Here is a 27,548-nt window from a genome sequence, read left to right on the forward strand (position 1 = left end):
CGCCCCTTCTGACTCCTTTCGCTTTCCTCGGTTGCCCCGGCAACCTCTCCCCTTCTTTCTACCTGTGACGTAGTTCCTTCCCTCCCTTCTGGGAGCCTCGTTCTGACCCCGCCCCTTTCTCTCCGGCTTCTTCCGCCGGCATCTCTGGATTGCCATGGTGACGCCTCCCTTTCCCCGATGTTCCAAGGAGGGGAGAACGTAGTCACAGGAAGTCACGAGGCCGGAAGTAGGCAAGCCCCTCAGGTCGGGGTAGAGCGCCTCGGCCAGCAGCGGCCTGAGGCTATAGAGGTAAGCGAATGAGGCGAACGCTGGGTGTAGCCTCCACTTCCGGCTCCCATTGGAAAAGGGTGGGGGAATTTTTTCCTCGCGTTTTGTGTGGTCAATTCCTTGTGCGTGGAGGAGAAAGCTGCAAGTTGACTTTTTTTTCGCCTATCTGATGGTTATATTAGAAAACTAATTCCATAATGTTAATGGAAATAAGCCAGGCACAAGCAGTCATTGGAAATCGTTAACCTCGGTAAGTTATACTTAACCATTTCTGTTTTTTTTATTGTTTTTCTTTATTTACTGTCCTGTTCTTAGAGTTTCTTTTAATATTGGTAGCCAGATTTTGTTCATTTTCATGGTCCTCCTTTCTGTTGAAATTGTCCACATTCTTGTGGATTTCAATGGCTTCTCTGTGTAGTCTACCATGTCAATAAAGCCATTATGCTTTACCGTATCGATCTGTCTTTGGGTTCATCTACACCAGGGGTCCCCAAACTTTTGAAGCAGAGAGCTGGTCCACAATCCTTCAGATTGTTGAGAGGCCGAATTTTCATCTGAAAAAAAAAACCAAATTCCTATGCATACTACACATGTCTTATTTGTAGTGCAACAACAACAACAACGAAAAAACAATACAATATTTAAGAATGAAAACAATTTTAACCAACATAAACCTATCAGGATTTCAATGGAAAGTGTGGGCCTGCTACTGGCCAATGAGATAGTCAAGTTAATTAGGATTGTTGTTGTTGTGTGCCTTCAAGTCATTTCAGAATTTGGTCGAGCCTAAGTCTAAAATTAATTATTTATTTACTGCATTTATTTACTACATTTATATCACACCCTTCTCACCCCGAAGGGGACTCAGAGCAGCTGTATGTACATACAATATATTATATTATTAGCATAACACAATATTAGCATTATATATTACTATATTAAACTATACCACTATACTATTATATAATATGTAATATATAACATATAATTAATATTATTATATGGTATTACTATTAGTATTATATTGTATAACATAATATTATTATCAATATTATATGTACAGTAGAGTCTCACTTATCCAAGCTAAACAGGCCTGCAGAAGCTTGGATAAGCGAATATCTTGGATAATGAGGGATTAAGGAAAAGCCTATTAAACATCAAATTAGGTTATGATTTTTCAAATTAAGCACCAAAACTTCATGTTATACAACAAATTTGACAGAAAAAGTAGTTCAATACGCAGTAATGTTATGTTGTAATTACTGTATTTATGAATTTAGCACCAAAATATCACGATATATTGAAAACATTGACAACAAAAATGGCTTGGATTATCCAGAGGATAAGCGAGGCTTGGATAAGTGAGACTCTACTGTATATACAATATATTATATTATTAAAACTAATATAAAAATATTATATTATAAAACTGAGGGCGGGGGCCAGGTAAATGACCTTGGAGGGCCTTAGTTTGGGGACCCCTGATCTACACTGTATATTTAATTGGGGTTGATACCACTTTAACCACCATGGCTCAATGTTATGGAATCATGGAAGTTGTCGATTTACATTACCTCTAGCCTTCTCGGCCAAGTCATGCTAACTAGTGCCTCACCAAAGTACAAATCACATGATTCCACATCATTGAGCCATGACAGTGAAAGTGGTGTCAAACCGCATTCAAACTACACTGGTCATAAGCCATTATTAGCCATTACAAGCAGTCCCCATGTTACAAACATCCAACTTACAAACAACTCATAGTTAAGAACAGGAGTGAGACAACAGGAAGTGAGAGAAGTCTCCCCCCTTGGAAGGGAAATTCACTCCTGAAAGAGTTGTTATGGGGAAAGGTGTCTCCACTGAAGCTTTCTCAACAATCCTTGTTTCCACAACAAGCCATTTTTTTCCAAAATCCAGTTATCACAGTGACAGAAAATGAGGTGAAATCTTCGGAACAGGGGCACAGGCAACAAAACAGACACCATAGGGGTGTTAACTCTTCCCTGTGTTGCCAAAAGCTTACACATATATAATTGGCTGGAGTTACACTTAAAACAACGTTGCTGTTCTGAGTTATAAACAAATTCTATTTAAAAACAAATCTATGGAACCTATCTTGTTCATAACTTGTACAATTGTTACATCAATTCACTGTGAAATATTGACCAGAGGCCTTGAAATCTGTTATTATTATGTGAATAATAGTAATAGGGTAGAGCATTTGTTTCAGGATTACTTGAGATGAAAAAAGAAGAGATGGCCTTTAAGAAAACATTGGAAAATGTGCTTTACTGTAGACCGGATTGAAGGTCTTATTTTATACCCTATATAGGCATTGAATGTTTGCCTTTTTGTGATTGGAAGTCCCTTTGGGGAGGTAGGGTGAAATACAAATAACGTTCTTTGATTTATTATTATTTATTTATCTATATATATAAAAGAGTAATGGTGTCCATTCCTCCCACTAAACAACAAAAGTACAAGCCCCAGAACCTAGAAATTTGGCAACACAACCCACCATCCTTGCCCCTAGGTTCCGACAACAAAAAGAAAAGAAAAATAAAGTCCTAATTAGAGGGAGAGAAATAATTGTTTTTATCGAATTGCTGCCAGTTAGAAGGCTAAGCTCTGCCCTCTTGGTCTCCTAGCAACGCACTCAGCCAAGTGTTAATAAAAGAATAAAAAATAAAATAAATACAAATAATACAATGAAAAACAATAAAAAACACTAAAATAATTAAAAACACTAAAAAATTAATACAATAAAATACTATAATAACAAAATAACTAAAAATAATACAACAAAATAATAAAATATAATAAATAAAAGAGATTAGTTACAATAAAATTAATTAAAAAATACAAATAACGTCAAATAAAAATTCCACAACAATTTTTAACCAATACCACCACCACTTTGCCACAGCATCGCGTGGCCGGGCACAGCTAGTTTTATTATATAGACCCATAACACAGAATGCCACCTGCTTTTTTATCATGCCAGAAGCGAATTGAGAACATACTGCAAGTCGCTTCTGGTGTGAGAGAATCAGCTGTCTACAAAGACATTGCCCAGGAGATTCCCGGATGTGTTAGCATCCTGCTGGGAGGCCTCTCTCAAGTCCCCATCTGCTATAATACTATTTTACAGTCTTTGAAGGGAGGCAAGAAGAGTGTAACTGGTGGTAAGGCTTTGCTTTTTAAATTTACCTTTGTTTTGTTTCTTCAGAGCTCTTGAAAAGGCAAGAACAATTGTTTTCTTTTCATTCCAAGAGCCTTGTGGCAATGTGCCAGTTTACTTTGTTGTAGCAGCCAAAAGCCCCAATGAAGCTGCCTCTTGATGAATAATAGTTCTTTACTCAATCCTTAAGCTTATATTTTGGAGTAGTACACACACTATAATGCAAGATGGAAAACTGTAGATAGAAAAGGCATTATTTTCCTCTATTAATAGAAATAGTTACTGAGGATAATTATTGCTGGTACATTTTAAGCAAGCCCTGTTCACTGTGGAGTCATGGCAGCATTCTCCAGTGCACTACATAAATAATCAGTTTGTGTTATGCCACGTTCACACAAATTAGTATTTTTTTTAAAAAAATGAAATAAGAAATGTAGTGATTAAATAGACTGCAGAAAAGGATATGCGAAAAAACTAAAGCACTAACCCATTTTTTCTTATAACCAGGTAACAGCAACGAAGGTTACTACAGCACTTTGTTTATTTAACACCAGCATTGCTATATTAAAACTAGAATAATACACCATTACGTGTTTAAAATGAATTAGGTTTTTAGTGATAAAAATAGGGTACGTAGGAGCAGTGGTTTTACTTATCTTTACTTTATTCTTGAACAATTCTTGTTATTAAACCCACTGTCAGATTGACTAGATTAGTTCCATATTGCAGTGAGAGTTATTAATCTACAGGACAGCAATGGTTTACTATGTTTGCATTATGAACTTCCCATAATGCACTTTATATGGACAGTAGAGGTGAAAATCATTATCTAGCTTAAACCCAACCTATATTGCACATTTCCTGACCACCTTTGCAGTATTTTTGCAGGTTTGCACTGATGTTGTCTAGTTCGGAAGATCCTTGAACATCTGCAACAGGAACATATAACTAGTTCTGCCTATATCTACTCCTTTGTTTCCAGGGCTGACTCTATGCTGTAAGAGTAATTCAGTCTAACACAGTTTAAACTGTTATGGCGCAATACTATGGGATCCTGAGGGTTGCTGTTTGTTGAGGCACCAGCACTCTTGGGCAGAGAAGGCAGAAGACCTTGTAAAACTGCACCTACCATGATTCCATAGGATTGAGCCATGGCAATTAAACTGATGTCAAAGTGCATTAATTCTACAGTGTGATGCAGCCCAACTCTGGATGCTGGCTCCAAAGCAATTTGTGGTACAGCAGTTTTAAAGAGACAAGGTGCCTCATCTTGCAGAGCCTTCACAGATGCTTGGTCAATGGGTTCCTTGCAGATAACCCTGAGTTATACTATCACTTCTGTTTGTTGCTATATTTGACTTTCACAAAACTGAAGAAACATGTTTCAGTGGATGCTATTGAAAATGTATTCACATTTCTGTCAGCTGACAATAACTTTGAATTGTGGCATACAGGGTTACCAGGCAACACTCTTGTACATCTCATATATCCAGGTGCCATACTAAATATAACACTGATCATTCTTATTTGTGTCTTCCCTAGCAAATCTGTTTTCCCAGGAATCCTAATATTTAAGCAAACTTCACACTGCTGTCCAGTGTCTATTTTGTCTAATCAAATGTGCATATCTTCTGTGGTATATACAGGTTAAATTCTGGAGAAGTGGATGAATGTCTAACTGATCATTACATTAAGAAATTCTTGTTCAGTTTTATGTTTTACCTGGAAGGGGAATTCATATTCTCTCTCTCTGTCGAGCATGGATCTGTTCACAAAAATGTCCAATGAAAGGCAAAATAAGTTTTAAAAACCATTTCATTTGTAGGATTAGATTCAGAAAGGATGGATGGATGATAGACAGCACAAAAGCCATGGGACAGTGAACTGAATCGCAGTAGATAGGAAGTGTCTACTTTTAGATTAACAGAAATTTTAAACATCCTGACTTTCAGGATTCATGGGAAGTGGGAGACAACTAATGTTACATCTACACTGAGAATTAATAATAATAATAATAATACATTATTCTTTTACCCCACCACTATCTCCCCGAAGGGACTCAGGGCGGCTAACATGGGGCGATGCCCAAAACAAAACAGAATAAAGCAATTACAATGAATATCAAAACAAAAACAGTAATAGCATAAATCAAATAAAATAAACAATTTAAACATTTTAAAAATACAATAAAACACATAAAATCAGAACAAATGAGTAATAATACAGCATCAGCCACTGGAGATAAAAAGGGTCGGGCATATAAAACATAATATCCAAAGCTTTAATAAAGTGCATAAACAAGTGTCAGAGAGTCAACTGGGATAATATGGGATAAGGTAAGGTAGGAAGGGATTAAAGTGCTAAGAAGTAATGTCTTGGTGAAAGGGTCTATCACACACTGAATTAGCCATGTCTTCAGCTGTTTCACATTAATGCAGTGAATGCTATGGAATCATAGGAGTTGTCATTTTACAAGGTCTTTATCCTTCCCTTTCAAAGAGTGTGGTGTCTCTCATCAGACCACAACTCCCAGGATTCTTTAACATTGAACCATGGCAGCTATAGCGGTGTCAAACCGCATTAATTCTGCTTCTGTAGTCGATGCACCCCAAGATTGCTTGAAACTTGTCTGTACTGCATGCATTCTAGCTTTTCCCAACACTAATACATGCTGTTCTGCCAGACTGTATTCCTCCTCTGTCCCCTGTCAACCAATATACAATATACAAGTGTCTAGCAGTATGTGAATCCTAGAAGATATTTATGAGGCTCAGTCCTCATTGAGATATTTTGGGCTTTTTAAAATGATGAATTAATTCTGTATCAGAAGAATCTTCCACCTCTTCAAGAATGCAGTAAATCCTACTTTTACTATCGGGTTGGAAAGCATTCCCAGGAAGGGATTTTCCACTATCCTTTTGCTTGGGTTTTAGTTTTAAAGTTCTGTAGAACATAGATCTAGTGTTTAGGATGCATCCAGTCGGTTACCAAAGCTTCCTATTGACATTGGCGCCTCAATCTCCAGGCCAACCCACCCACACCCGCTCTCTGGCCCTGTGCAGCAAGGCAGGGTGTGTCTCTCTGTTCATCCTTGTGTAGAAAAGGGCTGTGATATTTTTTCAAGTGATCTCATCTCCCCTTGCAGATTTGAGCAAGAACAGAATTCCTTTGTCACGTGGACAGGGAGAGGAAAGAAGCCTGGGAGTTGAGGAATGGGAAAACAGGCATCACTCCAAATCACCGAGGGCAAAGAAACGAAAGTGAATCATGTCAGAAAGCTTTTGCAAATATGCTTTGTGGGACGAGAAATGCTGAATTTGAGAATTGCCTTCCAACCCACCCAAACAGTCTTTGTTTTTAGAACATGCAGGATCGCCCTTTTCTATTTTTCCTTTCTCTAAACTAGTCTCTAATTTAGGCTGCATACTCTCAGGTAATCCTGCCTTTTCCCTATAGGTGGGATTCTTGTAGGAGCTTTGAGACAGAGAGGAAGAAATTGGTAGCATAAGCTTTCATAGACTTAGGAGTACATCTACACTGCAGAATTAATGCGGTTTGACACCACCTTAACTACCACGTCTCATTGCTGTTCAATCATGGGAGCTGTAATTTGGTGAGACACCAGCATTCTTTGGCAGAGAAGGCTACAAGCCTTGCAAAACTACGACTCCCAGGATTCAATAACATTTAGGCATGGCAGTTAAATTGCATTCATTCTGCAATGCAGGTGCAGCTTTAGATAACTAGTGAAAATTGTATCACAGAATAATACTTTTAGGTTTTCTAAAATGTTAGGGTCTCAGGTCATTTGGGGAGATTTGGAGACATTTTTGTTGTTTAAACTGGATTTCGTAAGATAAGGTACAAGCAGCATGTCAGGAATGTATGTCTGATCTATCCTTTTCAACATCAGCGGCCTTGTCACTTTGGAAATTCTATTGAAACTAGTGTGAACGTAATTTCCTTTCTCCATAACATACAAAAAAAGCCCTACCCCTCATCATATCACTCTACTTTGAATTTCTAAGTGGAATAGGCAACAGTGTGAGAACAAAAATTAGATCTTGCACAAACAAATCCATTGAACAGTGTTAAGACTGATAGTTTGCTAGAGCTTTTTTTCTAATGAATCCTTGCCTTCCATAAGCTACATAAATAATGTGTAACTGGCATACGCCAAAGGTAGGCTCCTGCCTGGTAATACTGGAGCCTCAAGCGTTTCTCACCAATGGCTCTATTGAGTATGGAGCATCTAGTATAGCTTTCCAAACTGTGTATGAGAACACACTAGTGGTGTTTTGTCTGAAAAATATTCCCCCGCAAACAAAAGCTGGTGCTGTTCAAGTGTATGTGCTGTTATACTTTTTATAATTTGCACAATTTGTTGATTGGGTTGCAGTATTTGCCACTAAAATTGATAAGTTTCTAATTGAGAAAAGAAAATCTGTTGAGAATGATGTTTGCGATGAACCACATGGAGCAGCTACAGAAGAATCAACTGTAGGACATGAGAAGTGTAAAGGAAAGAACTCCAAACCTTGTTTATATAATGAAGATTATATGAAACTTACACATACTATACAGGCAGTCCCCAAGTTACAAACAAGATAGGTTATATAGGTTTGTTCTAAAGTTGTATTTGTATGTTAATCAGAACCGGTACATTTTAATATGTAACTACAGCCATAATCTATCTATCTATCTATCTTTGGATAGTATAGCAAAGGGTTTACACCCCTGTTTGTTTTGGAGTTTGTTTTGCGCTCTGTGCCCCTGTTCAGAAGATGTCACCTCCTTTTTGTCACTGTGATAATTGGATTTTGAAAAATTTGGTTTGTTGTGGAAACAAGAATTGGTCAAAAAGCTTCAGTGGAGATCCCCTTTGCCCCATGATAACTCTTCCAGGAGTGGATTTCTGTTCATAGGGGCAGATTTCTCCCACTTCCTGTTGTCTCGCTTCCACTCTTAACTGTGAGTCGTTTGTAAGTCAGATGTTTGTAACTTGGGGACGGTGTACATTATTTTATACACACTCTGTTATATAGTAATAATATTTATATTTCGCCCTTCTCCCCAAAGGGACTCAGAGAGGATTACAGTGTTCCCTCACTTATCGCGGGGGTTACATTCCAGGACAACCCGCGAAAAGTGAAAATCCGCGAAGTAGGAACACTATATTTGTGTTGTTTACAATCTCACTGGCAAGTAGCATCTCTTTCCCTCCTCGCCTCTCAAGCACACGCATGTGAACTTGAGGTGAAAACAAAGCTGCTTCAGCCTCCTTTTCTCTCCCTTCAGCTTCTCCCTTCCTTCTTTCCTTCCTTCCTTCCTTCCTTCCTTCCTTCCTTCCTTCCTTCCTTCCTTCCTTCCTTCGGCATCTCTTTAGGAAGGAAGTAGAAAGTGGGATTTATAACATTCTTTTATGATTGATACTATTATTTTAGTGTTTATTTTTTAAAAAACCGCGAAACAGCGAATCTGCAAAAAGCGAACCGCGAAGTAGCGAGGGAACACTGTATAGTATATAAGCAGACACAAACATTCAATGCCTTGATTACAATGACGTACAATGAGATACAAATACAAAGGCAAAGGCTTCTCCTTTCATTTCCGGCTCTGGAGGCGGTGCTCTTTCTCCATTTCCAAGCCGAGGTCAGCAGTTCAGCAGCGCAAGGGTTTAACTCATTGCGCTACTGCAGTTATTATATATGCACACACAATGTTACATACACACACATATATATATTAGGGAATATATATATATATATACACACACACACACACACACAATATGTATATTCTATTCGATCCAATTTTTCATCATCCACTCCTTTGGGCTTCACACAAATCTACCATTTGGCAAAATATACGATCCTGTGCTTTTCTTTCCTTTTCCTAATATGTATATTATGTAATATTTATAATGTATGAAGCTCTTACAAAGGGTTGGTTTAACCTCGGGTTTGCCAGTAAATTTCAGACAGACCCTATATCCCAGGATCTGATCCCAGATTTTCTGTTTATCCCTGATTATCTGGCAATGCGTACCATATAATCTAGTTTAAAGCAGAAAACCTGGGATCAGTTCCTGGGATAGAGGGCCTGTCTGGAAGGGCCCTGAGTGACCTTGTCCCAAAAGGATACATATCTCAAAAGCGTGTCACCAACATGGTAAGTTTAGAAAGCTCTGATTTTCACTGTAGAATGAATGCAGTTTAACACCTTTTGGGCTGCCATGGCTCAATGATAGGACATCCTGGGAGTTGCGATTGTACAAGGCCTTCTCTGCCTCTAGCCAAGGCGGTGAAAGCGATTCCAAAGTGCAGTGTGGGTCTCATTGACTTCAGAGCAGAGCCTACCTCAGGCTCTTTCTGGGGTGATTTACTTTGAAATGAAGCTGGAGAAAGAAACCAAAGCCTGTGCTCCTGCCTGCCTCTCCCTCATCCTCTGTCCCTCCCTCCATCGCCTCCACGGCAGGCAGCCATAAAGGAGGCGAGTCCCGGGCATCCTCTTCTCCAGGCCTTTTTGCTTTTGTCAAGGCAAATCGGCTTCTCCAGCCTGTGGCCTGGATGCCAGAGGTAAAGGGGAGTAGGGTGGCAGGGAGAGGTCTTTTATTATTACTGTTGTTGCAATGCCTGCCTCTGTCAGCTTTGGAGGCAGGAGCCGGGCAAGGAGGGAGCGGCCTTCTCTGACCCAGGGCCCCAGCGGCTGGAGAGCTATTCCCCAGAGAAGGCGCATCTGCACCGCAGAAGTCTTTCGGTTCGACACCACTTTAGCAGCCCTGGCTCAATGCTATTCACTCATGGGAGTTGCAGTTTCATAAGGCCTCTCGCCACCTCCCTCCAAGAATCCTGGGGCCTCACCCAAAATCCCAGGATGCCATAGCATTGAGCCAAGGCAGTTAAAAGGGTGCCAAAGCTACATTACTTCTACAGTGTGGATGAGAGTTGGGGAAAGCTGTCCCTCCTTCCCAGCCTGGCCTTTCTTCCCTCTCCAGCCCAGAGCAAGGCTTTGGCTCAGAGAGCAGGCAGTTCTGGCCCTTTCTTTTTGTGTGTGATTAAATTACACTTTGTACATGCTCAGAATAATTGTTCTCTTCGTGGCTTTTAGCAGGTTGTTGTTGAAGGCTTTCATGACCAAAATCACTGGGTTGCTGTGAGTTTTCCGGGCTTTATGGTCATGTTTCAAAAGCATTCTCTCCAGACATTTCACCCACATCTACAGCAGGCATCCTCAGAGGTGAGGTTTGTTGGAAACTACGTAAGGGAGGTTTATATATCTGTGGAATGTCCAGGGTGGAAGAAAGAACTCTTGTCTGTTGGAGGTAAGTGTGAATGTTGCAATTGACCACCTTGATTAGCATTTAATGGCCTCTCAGCTTCAAGGCCTCGCTGCTTCCTGCCTGGGGAGATCCTTTGTTGGGAGGTGATCACTGATTAGCTGGACCTGATTGTTTCTTGTCTGGAATTCCCCAGGTTTTTTTGGGGGGGAGGGGGGGGGTTGGTGTTGTTCTTTATTTACTGTCCTGATTTTAGAGTTTTTTAATACTGGTAGCCAGATTATGTTCATTTTCATGGTTTTCTCCTTTGTGTTGAAATTGTTCACATTCTTGTGGATTTCAATAGCTTCTCTGTCTAATCTGATATGGTGGTTGTTAGAGTGGTTAGAGTTTTAGAATATTGTTTCTTTAATCAAATGTAGACTTTGCTATCCTTGCCCTTTGAGCTTTTGGAAAGAGAAGGCAAAGGGTGTCTCTGTGCTATGGAATGTTGTGGGGGATGTAGTTTTACAAGACCTTTAGCCTTCTCTGCCAATGAGTGCTGATGCCTCACCAAACTACAAATCCCATTCTTTCATAGTATTAAGCCCTAAGTGGTGTAAAATGTGTTTTTGATGGTTTTATATTTTTATCTATTTGTTCTGACTGTTGTCCCCCACCTTGAGCTGAGAACTGTAAGAATTATTATTATTATTATTATTATTATTATTATTATTATTATTAAATACCATAAGAAGAGGATTGAGAATAATATCAAATGATGTTGCCCATTCCTCCCATTAGTCCTAGCCAGCAATTTATTTCGTGTCAAAAGCATTGCATAACCCTAGCCAGCATTGCAAATGATGCGGAATGCTTATCCAGTGTCTCAAAAGAAGGGTAGCATTTGAATACTATGCTCACCAATTGCATGTTTATTCTGCTGTGACAGCTGTCAGCACATCTGTCTTGGAGTATTTTACAGAGAATGCACAAATGTAATGCAAACTAATCTCATAAGTCCATTTCTTCATAATAATAATGATAAATTGTATTTTTTTTACCCACCTCTTCTCAAGGCAGGGTACAACATGGAAGAGTAATCTCTATTTTATGTTCTCCGTTTGGTCACTTTTCTGATGACTGTACATTGCATCTTTACTGGCTGATCCTCCATATCCCATGGAAAGTCATGGCGTCCACATTACACATTCCTGGTGCCCGTATGGGGGCTTCATACAGTACAGTAAACCCGTAGTATAAGAAATAGTTTGTACAGTTTTTGTATCGCCCTAAATGAGAATCCCTGAGCCTTGTGTGGAACTGCCACCATATAGAAGAGACTAATATGGGAATAGGGCCTTTACTCACTGTACTTAAAAAAGGTAAAGGTTTCCCCTGACCTTAAGTCCAGTCGTGACCGACTCTGGGGGTTGGTGCTCATCTCCATTTCTAAGTTGAAGAGCCGGCGTTGTCAGTAGACACCTCCAAGGTCATGTGGCCGGCATGAATACATGGAGTGCCGTTACCTTCCCGCCGGAGTGGTACCTATTGATCTACTCACATTGGCATGTTTTCGAACTGCTAGGTTGGCAGGAGCTGGGGCTAACAGCGGGCGCTCATTCTGCTCCTGGGATTTGAACCTGGGACCTTTTGGTCTGCAAGTTCAGCAACTCAGCGCTTTAACACACTGTGCCACCAGTGTGTACTTAACCATGCAAAAATTTGAGACTTGAAACCATTATTGAGGTAGCCTGCTTTCCCCCCAGGCTAGCTATAAGAACTGCTACTCTGATTATGTAAATAGTGAGTTATGACATTTGGGTCAGTTTCTTTAAGCAGCCAATAATGTATGATATAGAAAGGAGCTGAATTATTTTTAAATCTTTAGATTTTTGCTTTGCTTTTGCACACTGATAATAGCGTAAATCACTAGATTTCTGTGATTAACAATGTTGGAATGTATTGGTAAAAATATTTACTTTTCAACTGAATGTTACCTACAACTTGGCACAAATGGAATTGGTCAATTTCTCCTCACTATCAACTGAAAGGTATAGAATTTTTCTTTAGATGAGATTTTTAGTTTTCAAGCTGATTTGTTAAAGTAAGTGTTGACTGCTGATGCTGTTCAGGTTTTCTTGACACAGTTTTGATTGCGTTTTAATTAGTTATTTCACTGAACTTGGTAAAATCAGCTTTCCTGAAATCCAAAGTTTGTGATTGACTATACTCTTCTTAGGCCTATCTCACAACCATGACTCACAGCATAGTCAATTCCTCCAGAATAGTAACTGTGTTGATTCCTCCCTGTCGATTAGCATCAAATCCAAGAGTACTGCTCTTGCTGTTCTACTCACATTTTGAAAGAGGCAATTGTTTGCAACCCATATCAGGAATGTGTTGGAGAACCTATTCTTAGCTGAAATCTCCCATTCACCTACCCAGTACAACACTGAAAACAGGAGAATTCCAGACATGAAACAATCAGGGCCAGCTAGGGATCCCCCCAGGCAGGAATCAGCCTTGAAGCTGCAGGGCCATTAAATGCTAATCAGGTGATTAATTGCAACATTCACACTTCCTCCAGCAGACTAGAGTTCTTTCCACAGATATGTAAACCTCACTAGTCTAGTTTCCAATAAACTTCACAACCTCTGTGGGCGAAACGTCAGGAGAGAATGCTTCTGGAACATAGCCATACAGCCAGAAAAACTCATAGCAACCCAGTGATTCTGACCATGAAAGCCTGCGACAACACACTGGTGCCAATAATTTCCTCTCCCTCCATTTCAGTTTCATCATCAAGAAGATCTGAACTGAAATTCTGAAGTAACGGCAGCCTTCTGTGACTTGCCAAGATGTTGGAGGAAGATATGGAAGTGGCCATCAAGGTAGTGGTGGTTGGAAATGGAGCCGTTGGGAAATCAAGTATGATCCAGAGATATTGCAAAGGAATTTTTACAAAGGACTACAAGAAAACCATTGGAGTTGATTTCCTGGAAAGAGAAATGCAGTATGTACCTAACAGATGGGAACACAGTCCCTCCTTGCCATTTTTTTGGAGTCAATATGTATAGATATTTTTAATGTGATGTGTTTGATGCTATTTAAAGCATTGAACTAATGTGTCTGCAAGAAAACAGTTCTGCTACTGTTCTTTTTTCTTAGAGGTGAAATGAGGCATTCATATGCTAATTGTTATCTACAGTCTTTCTATAGCCGGGTCAGATTCACCCATTTGAATAAAACATTCAAAAATGCTTACACTGTATACAATGAAGAAATGAGCTGCTTCTCCAGTCATGGCAAGATAACTATGAATCACAGGGAATAATAGTTTATATAGACAACATTCATATTCTGATAAAAATAATCTGGAATGTAAAGTTTTATTCAATTTAATTGTCTTCCACTGTGTATTCACATTAAATTATCAGAATGAGAGGAGGAGGGGAAATAGAGTGCTTTTATTTCTGATCACCCCCCCCCCCCCAAATAACATCCAGCAATGGTTAGAGTGTTGTATTTTGACCAGGTGACCAGGGTTCAAATCAACAACTTTTTAATTTTTTCAGTATCCAAATGAAACTTGTGCTGGAAAGTGATGTAGCAATGGCTTTAAATCAGTTTTACTATATCTGCGTTTATTTTTGTCTTTGTGGGAAGCACTTTGGTTCACCTCAGTTAGACTGCGGTATCTGATTTTTGCCTATCCTGGCTTAAACTCTGCAGCCCTCTTGCCCCATGCCCATAGGTTGTGGAGGATCACTCAACAACACCTCTGGTTATGGAGCTGATGTGGCTAGGGATGCCTGGAGAAAAAAATGTGTTGCCCCATATTATATGAGGCAACAAAAACCCAGTGAAAAGAAGTTTGTTTATTTATTTATTTACTATATTTATATCCCGCCCTTCTCAACCCCAAAGGGGACTCAGGGCGGCCTTAACTTCGGCAGCAATTTAATGCCATCAACATACAATAGAAATTAAACATGTACATTAAAACAAAAATTAAAAGCAGTATAAATATTAAAAGCACATTTTAAAAATCATGTTATCCAATGACATAGTCAAAGGCCATTCCAGCTGTTTGTTGTTCTTTATTCGTTCAGTCACTTCTGACTTTTCGTGACCAGCCCACGCCAGAGCTTCCTGTTGGCCATCACTACCCCCAGCTCCTTCAAGGTCAAGCCTGTCACTTCAAGGATAACATACATACATCTTGCCCTTGGTCAGCCTCTCTTCCTTTTTCCTTCCATTTTTCCCAGCATCATCTTCTCCAAGCTTTCCTGTCTCCTCATGATGTGGCCAAAGTACTTCATCTTTGCCTCTAATATCCTTCCCTCCAGTGAGCAGTCGGGCATTATTTCCTGGAGGATGGACTGGTTGGATCTTCTTGCGGTCCAAGGCACTCTCAGAGTTTTTCTCTAACACCATAGTTCAAAAGCATATATCTTCCTTCGCTCAGCCTTCCTTATGGTCCAGCTCTCGCATCCATAGGTTACTACGGGGAATACCAGTTCTTTAATTATGCAGACCTTCGTTGCCAGTGTGATGTCCCTTCCGGTCATTATTGTACATCATTCTACTTCACTTATTTCACAACACTGTTGGCCAAAGGCTTGGTCCTAGAGCCATGTTTTTAATTGCTTCCTGAAGGTCAGGAGGGAGGGGGCTGACCTGACTTCACTGGGGAGGGAGTTCCATAGCCAAGGAGCCACCACTGAGAAGGCTGTGTCTCTCATTCCCACCAGTCACACCTGTGAAGGAGGTGGGACCGAGAGCAGGGCCTCCTCAGACGATCTTAAACTCTGTGATGGTTCATAGAGGGAGATACGTTCAGACAGGTAAGCTGGACCAGAACAGTTTAGGGCTTTATAGGCTAAAGCCAGCACTTTGAATTGTGCTCAGTAGCAGACAGGCTGCTAGTGGAGCTGACGTAACGGGAGTTACTGCACTTTGCAGTAGTCTATACATGATGTAAGAAGAGCGTGAACCACTGTGGCCAAGTTGAATGTGATTTAGTTCTTCCTGAAGAGGAGTAGAATAGTACCCTACTTTGCTTCAGTACAGTTCCTCCTCTTTTTAAAATTATATACTGTACATTAATGTGGTCTTTCCCTAGCCAGCAACCAGCAGATGATAGGAGTTATAGTTTGACACTATTGAGTAATGCCAGGTTGAGGAATGTGTGACTTCCCAATTGTTGAACTGTATAGCTCCCATCATCTTTCATCATTGGCTATTTCGTCTGTGGCAGGTGAGAGATTCTGCCCAGCAACACCCCTCATATTGTTACAGGCAAAGGATGCTTTAGTCTTTCTGTTCAACATTAATAGTTCGTTTCTTTTTAGAGTCAATGATGAAGATGTACGACTGATGTTGTGGGACACAGCAGGTCAAGAAGAATTTGATGCTATTACTAAAGCATATTATAGAGGTGGGTAGAATCATTAGTTAGGTAAATACTTCTAGGCTGTGTTATATTCTGCTAGTGTCAGCAATAAATTGGTAGGGTTTTGTAAGTTATATTCTTCAGAGAATTCTATCATTAAAAAACAAATCATAGCCAAACCTTTGCAAAAGGATTTTGTCAGCTTGTTTTCATTTATAGTATGAAAAGCTTACCAATTTATTGTCTTCAATATTAGATTGGCTTTTTTCTGTTATTTCAATTATAGTCCTTTGGGTGAGTCCACCACACCAGTGTATATGCAGTTACTCCCATCTGGAAACCATAATTCTTGTATCTTGTTAAGATGTAGATTAAAACTAATCCTCTGAAGAGTTTTTAGCATCTCTCTGTGTTGCTAGGCATGTACTCCCTTCATGTAACTGAACCAGTTCTAACAAGTTAGCAAATGACAACCTTTGTGTGCAGCACTAATTAATGAGTTAATTTTGGGGCAACAATATTTGAAATGGTCTTCATGATGGAGGTGTTGCCAGCATTGAAAGCTGGCAAGCCACTGTCTTATCCCCCCCCCCCCCCCTTTTAATGGTGGAACTGCTGGCATACTATAACTGGCTGAACAGATGTCTCCAGAGAAGTGAGATTTTCTTGTAAGGAACAGTTTCTGGCTTCCTGAGGAGGTGTTTTTTGTGTGGGATAGGCAATACTTTGTTGTTTTGGAAGTTAGCAGGGATTTGATCCAGAATTCTCCAAACATGACAGTGGATCACATTTTTCATTCAGCTTCTGATTTGGAGAGAATACTAGTTTGTTTTAATGATGGAAAGAGGCCACCTTAGCACATCCTTGCCTTGTCAGCGATAATGGTTAGCACACAAGCCAAGGAGAAGCAGTTAACATAACCTCATTGGCTCTTAAATTCTAGTACAAACTATTTTATTGGTCTGTGGTGAATTTTCAAGCAGTTCCCAAGGCCAGATTAGAAAGCAGAGAAATTGGTTGAAAGCTTCCATTAGGTGCTGAAAAGACAAATCTACTTTTCAATGTAGCATTTAAACAGAAAATCTGCTTATCTGCTCAACTGGATGGGTGGGTGGTTGCAGTAGAAGCTTTCAAGATACCATCTGCTTTCTGCCTAGTTCTTGTCCACATATGCATATAACTGTATTAGACCCTGGCCATAGAGGATGAGCAAGGCAGGGCTGAAGAGAGTGCAGACCAGGGACCACAACTGACCCCCTGATCTCCCCAAGATTTTCTGGAATTTCCCCCAAGAACTTAATGCCCTGAAAGATAATTCATATTTTTGCATGATTTCCAGGTAATTTAACCTCCTCCGCCAGACACTAAAATCAGCCAAGTTATATCAGTTTATTTCTTGTTTAATTTCTAAAAATTTCTATCAGTGCCACCCTTATCATGCTTTTTGTTTAGTCAGAATGGAAGTTTGAACTAATGTGATATCACTTCTGGTGTGGCACTGATCCATTTGTATAGTCTGCAAGAGAGATGTGGAGGAGGGAATTGGCTTCTAACCCCAAACACTAGGCTATCTATGAGTCCCCTTCGGAGTGAGAAGGGCGGGATATAAATGTCGCAAATAAATAAATATCTGTATGATAAAGGAAGCACCTATAGCAACAGGAAGTACAATTATGAAATTCCTCTCAAGCTAGAAGTTCAAAAAAGTAGCCAAATTACAAATGTATGAAATGTAATATAGTGTTACCTATTTACAGCATTAAATGCTCCTAATGCAGTTGTAAAACCTTCCAGGATTTATAATGGATTTTAGCTATGTGGTGAAGCCTATCTAATTGTACTTAAGTTATTTTAATAACAGACAGTCCAACAAAATAACATTAATATACTGACATACCAATCTTTTGAAATGTGACTTTGCAAATATTTGTTACAAGCCAGGTATCTAAGAGCTTCAGCTAAGGCATGTAGGATATTAGATTACATTCAGTTCATACAGTTTCTTACTTCTCATAGTACAATAGTGACTACTCAGAACTCTGGCAGGGTACCTAGCAGTGTAACATTACCTTCCATTCACTGTTAGCAACAGGATAGGATGTCACAAGTAGCCAGTTTTTATAATACCAGACACTGCTCTTCATTGTTCAGCTTCAAGTATTTGGCTTGATAAGAGACTCATTACAAGGGTTGCTTTAAACTGCACTATAAACAAATTAAGCATTGATTCTGAAATCCAAGACCAGGGAGGCATCAATTATGTGTAAAGACTGGAAGACATTGTATGGTCATGGGGGGTCTATGTGCCATGTTTGGTCCAGATCCATCACCAGCAGGTTTCACAGTGTTCTCTGGATGTGAGGCCCATCTTGAAACATACATACATACATCATATATACATACATACATACATATTTTCACTTTCATGTATATACATATGCTCATATGGTTAAAAATACATGCAGACTAGAAAGTGTTAAATGCAAAGGAGCTATTTTTGAGTGATATGCTAATTTTGCATACTATTCATTGGCATGAGCCTTACAAAATAAAAGGCTTTTGCTATTTTTTAAATTACAGTGTTCCTTCACTTATTGCAGGGATTATATTCCAGGACTACCTACAAAAAATGGAAATCCGCAAAGTAGGGATGCTATATTTGTGTTGTTTACAATCTCACTTGCAAGTAGCGTCTCTGTCTCCTCCTCGCTTCTCAAGCACACTCATGCGCACTTGAGGCGAAAACAAAGTTGCTTCAGCCTCCTTTTCTCTCCCTTCGGCTTTCCCTTCCTTGCTTCCTTAGCCTTCTCCTTGGGAAGGAAGTAGAAAGAAGGATTTATAATATTATTTTATGATTTATACTATTATTAAAACAACCGCGAAACAGCAAATCTGCAAAAAGCAAACTGCGAAGTAGCAATGGAACACTAAAAGAAAATCTGCACCCTTTGCCAACCCCATTTCTTCTTTCACTACTTTCAGTTAAGCTATGAATGCACTTTGTAAGTTTCTTGACTTTGGGGGATCTAAGAACCTGGTAATAATTATCAATAGGGCTTAAGTTCGTTAATATGATTTGCATGTCTATTCAGTTACAAGCCTCAGATAAATATTTTAAAAATAATGATCTCAAGTTTCTGAGCCTGAGCCCTATGTTCAGGGCAAACCATTGAAAAATTCTAGCTCTCCAGGAAAGAAGTTGGAGAAAATGGTCTAATCCAAAGCCTGGCTAAATTGATGCAGTTAATTCAGTTGATTAATGTTGCATGTTGGTTTTGTCTTTCAGGAGCCCAGGCGTGTGTACTTGTGTTTTCAACCACTGACAGAGAGTCCTTTGAGGCAATCCCAACCTGGAGGGAGAAAGTCGTAGCTGAAGTTGGAGACATTCCCACCGTCCTTGTCCAGAATAAAATTGACCTTCTGGATTATTCATGCATAAAGAAGTAGGTACTATCCCTATGAGTATATACCAGTCACTGGTAGTACAGTAGAGTCTCACTTATCCAACACTCGCTTATCCAACGTTCTGGATTATCCAACGCTTTTTGTAGTCAATGTTTTCAATACATCGTGATATTTTGGTGCCAAGTTCGTAAATACAGTAATTTCTACATAGCATTACTGTGTATTGAACTACTTTTTCTGTCAAATTTGTGGTATAACATGATGTTTTGGTGCTTAATTTGTAAAAGCATAACCTAATTTGATGTTTAATAGGCTTTTCCTTAATCCCTCCTTATTATCCAACATATTCGCTTATCCAATGTTCTGACGGCCCGTTTATGTCCTTATTATCCAACATATTCGCTTATCCAATGTTCTGACGGCCCGTTTAGACTCTACTGTATATGGACACATATCCATCCTGAAACTTGGATACACATTATCCTTCAAAAGATGCTGTTGATGTGGTTCAGGCTTGCTTTATCTTCTAATTCACAAGCCAACAAATATTTTTCATCAGGTACAATTTTAGGTCATTCTTATAGAGGTTTTTTTTTTTTTTTGCGCTGATCTGTGTTTATTTTTTCTCTATCACGTGTAGTTTTTGCGATGAGGCTAATCAAATAATGCATTTACGCACCGATATCAGCTAGATTCTATTGCCATCAGTGCGTAAATGCATTAATTATTTAATTAGCCTCATCGTAAAAATGACACTGATAGAGAAAAAATAAACACAGATCTGAATTCAGTGAAGAGAACACTATAAGAATGACTTAAAATTATATCTGATGATAAATACTTGTTGGCTTGTGTTACATGAATATGATGCGAAGTGTGCAGACTTTACAGTAGTTTGCTGTAATGTACCATTCGTCATATTTTTAAAAGTGGACGTGATAGAAAAAAATAAAGTCATATTTAATCTCTGCATAAAAATTGATTTAAACTGTGCCACTCTCATTTCTGATGATTACAAAAAGTTTGATTTTGTTGGCTTGTGTTATGCAAGTGAAGGCCAGACCATATGTCATAGGGGAGATATGTGACTTGAAATGTGAACCTGCCTCATTTCAAGAAGTGATGCTGTAGAGATGTATAGTTTGGCAAAACATTCTGAAATTAATATGACCCTTATAAATGGAATGTTGAGTTTGTTAGTTAAACTTGGCTGGGCTCCAACCGGGGGTCACTTTGTGTATGCAAGTAGTGTTCTTTGAAAACAATTCATAATCACTTAATTAATGTGTACAGTATGAGTATGGTTTCCGTATCCATGGGTCTGGTACACAGTGGGAAAAAATATGTTCTCTAGCCATTGTCTAATTCCTCCAGCACGATTCTATAGTATGCTTCTACTGGAAGTTGACCACAGAGTCACATTGGAGGAGCTAGAAATGCTAGAGAGATGTTCCTTCTAGGCATTTTCTAGAAATTCTTGCACGGGTCTATGGCATATTCCGCCTTAAATCATTCATTTCAATAAGATTCATTATGATCCACACTTTCACATTACCATGCTAAGCCCAGAAATGTATCTGTTATAGATATAGGGATTGTATAATACTTTACTTTCATGACATCATTACAATGGTTTTGTATTTTTCTACTGTCAATTCACTGTCAACTTCAGCTCACTCTGCACTCCATATGGCAAATAAATATTTCTCAATAGCAACCTTTCTACTGTCTTTACAGAGAGTTGACATTTAGTAGTCTGGTTTGTTTTGTGGAGATGAGTAACCCAAATCAGTCTGAATTCTACATACTAGAAAATAACTTGATTCCCAAAACTTTTATTTTCCTTCCTTGGCAAACAGTGAAGAAGCAGAGGCACTAGCAAAAAAGCTGAAATTGAGATTCTATCGAACATCTGTAAAGGAAGACTTAAATGTAACAGAAGGTAAGTAGCCACTGATCTGGAACTGTTATTTATCCATCTAACCTTTTACTTTGATCAGCATTTTTTATCTGCTAAAATATGCATTCTTGAGCAGTAGCATCAGTCCTGTTTCTTACTGTAGTAATAAACCTAGCTGTGCTTGATTTTCTATGTTTAGGGAATCAGTTTGAGTAAAAAAATCATTCAGTTTTGGAAATGTCTGCGACTGCATGCCATCTGAGCAGTTATCTCCCAAATGCATTTTTACCATCTCAATGTGAATGTGGCCTCAGTAAAGTATCTTCCTTATTTGTGGCCAATGTGCAATCCATGTGAACAAAGGGGTTTGGGCAAGAATCCTGTCAAAACTCGAGCTTAGCTTTAAAATAATAACAATAATAACAACAATTGTATTTATTACCCACTTCTCTTCGTGGTCTGAGATGGGTTACAACATTGCTAAAAACTCATAATCATCTTAAACATTCTATAAAATACACATATTAAAACATATTTCTACAAAATATGTATTAAAGTACACAGAACAAAGATTAAACATAAGGCACAAGTTTAAAATCTATGATTAAAACTGGCTGGGTAGGCCTGCCGAAATAGTCTTCAAATGTGTTTTAATTCCAACTGCTGATGTAGCTGTCAGACCTCTACTGGCAGGTCGTTCTACAGTTGTGAGGCAGTCAATGAAAAGGTCCTCTGGATGATGGTTGCCAGTCAAGTTTTGGCAGGCTGGAGCAGATGCCCCCCAGAGGACCTCGACATTCAGGGCAGATTGTACGGGAGAAAGCAATCCTCTAGGTAACCTGGACCCAAACCATGTAAGACATTTAAAGGTCAATACCAACACCTTATACTTTGCCTGGAAATTAATTGGCAACTAGTGGAGTGACTTTAGGACAGGTGTAATATGTTTACTTTTGGATGTTCCCATACCCAATCTAGCTACCGTATTTTGAACCAACTGGAGTTTCAGAACTTGGTACAAAGGTAGCCCAATGTAAAGAGCATTGCAGAAGTCTAACCTTGAGGTTACCAGCTTATGCACTACCATCTTAAGGTCCTCCAAATCTTGGAAGGGGTGCAGCTGGTGTATCAGCTGATAGTAACTGCCACATCTACCTGGGCTGACACCTGGAGAGACGGATCCAAGAGCATTCCCAAGCTGCAAACACAGTCTTTCTGTAACTCCATCCAGAACTGGTTTGCACATCTCCATCCCTAGATTAGGACCCTTAATGGCAAGCACCTTTATTTCGTCTGGATTCAGTTTCAGTTTGTTTTCCCCCATCCAGTCCATTACCTCCTTCAGGCATTCATTCAGAGGAGATATGCTATCCTTAGCTGAAGCTGTTTTTGAAGACATGGAGAAATATATTTGGATGTCATCAACATACAGATAACACCCCATCCCATGCTTATAGATGATGTCTCCCAGCAGTTTCATGTAAATATTAAAGAGCATTGGCGATAGAATGGCACCTTTTGGGATGCCACATAACCGCTCCTTTTTTGAAGAGCAGTTATCTCCAAGAACCACCATTTGGAACCTGTCAGAGATGAATGACTTGGAAACACTGCAACACAGTGCCTCTGATTCTCAAACCCCCCAGGCATTCAAAGAATACCATGGTATCGAAGGCCGCTAAGAGGTTTAGGAGCACCAGCAGGGACAGTGTGGAGACAGAGATCATCCACTAAGACAACCATAGCAGTCCCAACTCTGTATCCTGCTCCAAAGCCGTCTGAAATAGGTCAAGGAAGTGTGTGTCATCCAAGGCTGCGTTAAGTTTCCATACGGAGCTCTTTGTGGGTCTAGGATTTTCTATCTGGCTCTACAGATGTTTTCTTGGGAGAATATTGTTGCAGCTCATAAACCTTCTAAAGCTGATTCCGAAAGAGATGATTAGTGAATGAGTGGCTGTAATTATGGCAACAAGTCCAGGCAGCACAGCGAGTATCTCAGTGACTGAGCAAAGACATTGCACCCAGATCCAATCCCTGGCATCTTCAGGTGAGGCTGGGCAAAGAACATGGAAGAGAGCTGCCACACTGAAAAAGCAAATTGGGAGGATTTGGGTCATTTTGTAGGAGGAGGAACATTCCAACCTCTGCAAAAATAATAATAATAATGATTTGGTTGCAATGGTGGAAATTGTACTTGTGCCTTTGGAAATCACTATGAGGATTCCAGCCGCTGTTTTCTAATATTGGTGGCAGCTTTGGTATGTGCGTTGCCTAGCTTTCTTTAAAATTAGGGTAGGATTCGTAGCAATTGAGAAAGTAATGCTTTTAAGTCTTGGCCAGTAGAAATTAGGTATTTTTTATTAATGTCTTAATGTAGCATTTGTGTGCTGCAGTTTTTAGGTATTTGTCTGAGAAGTACCTTCAGAAGCTCAAGCAGCGAATAATTGAAGACCCAGAAGTAGTTCATAAAAGTAGTAAAAAAATTGGTATGTATGCAGAAATAAAATGCACTAATAGAATATTGCCTGCTGATAAAAGTACACTGTTAACTATGTGGGAGCCTTTTATATCTGTACCATATTTCCATAAAAGTAGGATGAAAATAATCATTACAGGAAATATATGCTATTTTCCTTTTGCATAATAGGCCAGTTACTCTCAAGACACCAGCTCCCATATGATGTTGGAAGCTAACCAGGGTCAGCCCTGGTTGGTACTTGGATGGGAGACCACTAGTGAATGACAGGTTCTTAGGCCATGCTTCAAGGAAGGAACTGGCAAAACCACCTCTGAATGTTCCTTCCTAAGAAGCTTCTATGAAAATCATTGAGTAACCAAAGCTCAGCAGACAACTTGAAGTTGTGTTCATACACAACTAGGTACAGGTAGTACCTGAGTTTCAAACATCTGACTTTGAAACAAATTCAACTTAAGAACAAAGCTAGAGAACCAATCTTGTTCATAACTTGGGGACTGCCTGTATTTGGGGCCATGGCAGCTATGTTGGATTATTATAGCACTAATACTGCTGGCTAGTCATTGCCAACCACCCCTAAAGTTTGTATATACATCTATGTAATGAATGGAAAATGCATAATAATGCCAAAAGAAAGAATAATTTCTAGGAATCACCCGAATATGTTGGTTCTTTGTTTGTTTGTTTCATGTCAGGAGTGACTTGAGAAACTGCAAGTCGCTTCTGCAAGGACGTTGCCCAGGGTACGCCCGTATATTTGATGTTTACTATCCTGTGGGAGACTTCTCTCATGTCCCTGCATGGGGAGCTGGAACTGACAGAGGGAGCTCACCCGCTCTCCCTGGATTCGAACCGCCAACCTGTTGGTCAGCAGTCCTGCCAACACAAGGGTTTAACCCATTGTGCCACCAGGGGCTGGTATGCTGGTAAAAATATACAAAAGTCTTTAAAAGATTTGACACCTGATGGAAAGGGCTCTGTAAACTTTCTTTTACACAGATACATTGACTCTTCCTTCATATCCTACAGACTTTTTCCTTAACATATTTCATGGTGAGTTTGACTCCAGTGGAATGTTAAAGAAAATAAACTTTCTTTTAAATTGCATACTTGTGTCTTCTGCTTTGGGTGCCCAGAGATGAGTCTACATAAGTGCCCATATCCATTAATTTGGGTGTAATTCTTACCTTGGGAATTGACTTGGTAGTGACAAGTATGACTCACATTGGCTTTAGATTCTTAACTTGCCAAGTCATAATTTGATCAGCAAGTGTAAAAAAATAAAGGGGAAATGAAAAAAAAGAAAAGAAATTATGTAATACTATCTTTCAATTTTTATTTTTTAAGGTATAGGACACATCTTCAGTCTTCGAAATGACTGTGACTTAATTTAAATTAAAAAACCTTGAAAGATCAGCACTTTGTTTCTGCAGCTCAAACATGTTTGGCGTGTCTGCATGCAACTCTTTCTTTTACTTGTGCTTTTATACAGGTGTCTTCAACACAGCAGGAGGAAGCCATTCTGGCCAAAACTCCAACTTGCTGAATGGGGGCGGCGACGTCATCAATCTGAGACCCAACAAACAAAGGACCAAGAAAAACCGGAGCCCTTTTAGCAACTGCAGCATCCCCTAATGCTGCTGCATATGAGCAAAAAAGACAGTCTGGCGAAGCTGTTCAGATGAAGTCTATTAGGAACAGAGCTGGCTTTTTTAACCAGTGCTTTAGCAGATGTTGCACACATTGGATCCCACACAGAGAGTGGGTGGTACTGCTGTTAAGATGAATTGTCATTATTATTGGCATATAATGGGACTCCTGGTGGCATGGAAATAGGACCATTGCCCCGTGCATTTAATTTTGTTTTTAATAGGACAACTTTCAGGTTGAAAGGTATGATGTCTTAAAGTGTACGGTAGGTTTTTTAACATTAAGCTGACCATGCTTAAATATCGCTATAATACATAATTGTCTGAGATGAAATTATATTTTCTACTTAGTTGTCTAATTAGCAAGTTATTGTAAAACTGAGATTAACAGTTCCTTAAACTGCCCAGTGCACATCCTGGCAACATTGATGGTGCAATATTTATATAGCATAGAAGGTAGTCATACATCCCTAATATTAAAACAGATACCAGGTTCAGCTGTAAGCCTGATACATTCTGATAAGTGGCCTCTTAAAAGTAATTTAGATTTTTTTTAATTAACTTTTAAACAAGCCTTTCTGAAACGGTACTACTGCCCACATTCAAACATTCCCTGCACTGTCCGCCTTAACTTTGAAAATTTTATCCCGTGCCAAAAACTAACTTCATGCTGCTACACTTAGATATTTACTTAATTTTATGAAAGTTATCAGTTCTAAATTTCAATGAGGCAAGGAGATGATAAATGGTACAGCCAGGCAAAACAGGGGTTTGTCCTTAAAAATCAATAGTAGCTTCTATATTTATATATTTTAAAGGGAAAAAAGAAACCATGGTGAAATATTAAACTAGTTGTCAAAAGATTAAAGTCCTTTCTTGGAGTTTCTTCAGTGCATCCTGTAATAATATTGTGCAACCTAAGTTAGGGAAATAAGCCCCCTCCCCTTTTGTCATTTTAAAAGTGTGCCTGCTTTTACTCACTTTGCCTAAATGTAAACCTTGAAATCTCATGCTTGCTTTCCTGGGTCAAAGCCCCCTTTCCTAGGTTTATGGGGCCTTTTTTTTAAGTAAACATGCATAGGACTAAACTCTCATTGATATTGATGTACTTCCATATTGAATGTATTGAGACTTTTTAGAACTACAGGGTCATTGGTAAAACAGTAACTCTAGTTTTCATTTTGAAGCATGCAATGCGCCTACATTATGGCTTCTGTTTACATGTCACTGTGTAATATTTCAGCAGTATTCCTGTAACCATGTTCTGCCAGCAGCAAATTGCTCTATTTCTCAGTAATTTTGAAATACCAGTCATTTTAGAAGCACATTACATTCAAGAGCAAATAACATTATCTGGAGCTCTACCAGCTAAACTGCACAATTGCTTTTAGATAATGATCTCTTATGAAGAATACTTTAAGATAAACCTTCCCACCATATTTCTGTATCTGGTTATATTTTTGGAGAAGGTTTCTAATAAACCTGAAATCTATGCTTTCTTCCCAGTGAGGTCTTGGTCCAGCTGCCTCATAACATTTGAATGAGAAACACAATTATATATACTGTATTTCTTCAATTCTCAGATGCCACTTATTGTAAGACGCACACTAATTTCAATAGCACCAACAGAAAAAAAAGCTTTACTCGTATATATTAAAAAAATACCTGCAATTCTAAGATGCACCCTGTTACAAGATATGTTTATATGGGGAGAAAGTGTGTCTTAGAAATACAGTGTATAGTGAACAGTGTAAGATCCCATTTGCTTTTGTAACCATTCCCATTGCTGGCAATGAGGTGGCCATTGCAGCTGTCGAGCCCTTCTGTCATTTTGAAGTGTTGGATCAAATCCTATGTTTTTAACCAATTTACCTGGTCACTGGGTGGCTGTACCTGTATGAGTCCAAATTGTATTTGTCTTGCTGTTAAACAACCTGGATTTCAGTCTGTAGGGCTCAGTGTGCACATTATTTTTATATGGAAAATTTTTACATTAAAACTGTTAGCCTTA

The 27,548-nt window shown here is 39.2% G+C and overlaps 2 protein-coding genes across 5 annotated transcripts in view; one reads left to right on the forward strand and one right to left on the reverse strand.

Moving 5' to 3' along the window:
* prim2 (DNA primase subunit 2) overlaps positions 1 to 196 on the reverse strand; it is a 97,254-nt gene extending 97,058 nt beyond the window's left edge. Inside the window, exon 1 of the mRNA XM_062982236.1 lies at positions 63 to 196. The gene's annotated coding sequence lies outside the window, so the exon portion shown is untranslated. The remainder of the gene's footprint in view (positions 1 to 62) is intronic.
* On the forward strand, positions 150 to 27,548 carry rab23 (RAB23, member RAS oncogene family). 4 transcript variants are annotated; one of them, XM_008118677.3, is made up of 7 exons: positions 150 to 288; positions 13,506 to 13,725; positions 16,067 to 16,152; positions 19,394 to 19,550; positions 21,372 to 21,454; positions 23,806 to 23,898; positions 25,381 to 27,548. In XM_008118677.3, exons 2-7 carry the CDS (start codon positions 13,571 to 13,573, stop codon positions 25,521 to 25,523), a joined length of 717 nt encoding a protein of 238 aa, XP_008116884.1. In that variant the 5' UTR covers positions 150 to 288; positions 13,506 to 13,570; the 3' UTR covers positions 25,524 to 27,548. The 4 variants fall into 4 exon arrangements, with proteins under 4 accessions (XP_008116884.1, XP_008116877.1, XP_008116893.1 ...); XM_008118670.3 differs by lacking the exon at positions 150 to 288 and adding an exon at positions 295 to 517; XM_062982248.1 differs by lacking the exon at positions 150 to 288 and adding an exon at positions 9,895 to 10,029.

Source organism: Anolis carolinensis, chromosome 1 (genome assembly GCF_035594765.1).
Source record: "Anolis carolinensis isolate JA03-04 chromosome 1, rAnoCar3.1.pri, whole genome shotgun sequence".
Taxonomy (NCBI): Eukaryota; Metazoa; Chordata; class Lepidosauria; order Squamata; family Dactyloidae; genus Anolis; species Anolis carolinensis.

Coding starts and splice junctions, on each gene's coding strand:
- rab23 (XM_008118677.3), top strand. CDS start 13,571: ATGTTGGAGGAAGATATGGAAGTGGCCATCAAGGTAGTGGTGGTTGGA. Junction 13,726..16,066: donor TTCCTGGAAAGAGAAATGCA/GTATGTACCTAA, acceptor GTTTCTTTTTAG/AGTCAATGATGAAGATGTAC. Junction 23,899..25,380: donor TAAAAGTAGTAAAAAAATTG/GTATGTATGCAG, acceptor GCTTTTATACAG/GTGTCTTCAACACAGCAGGA.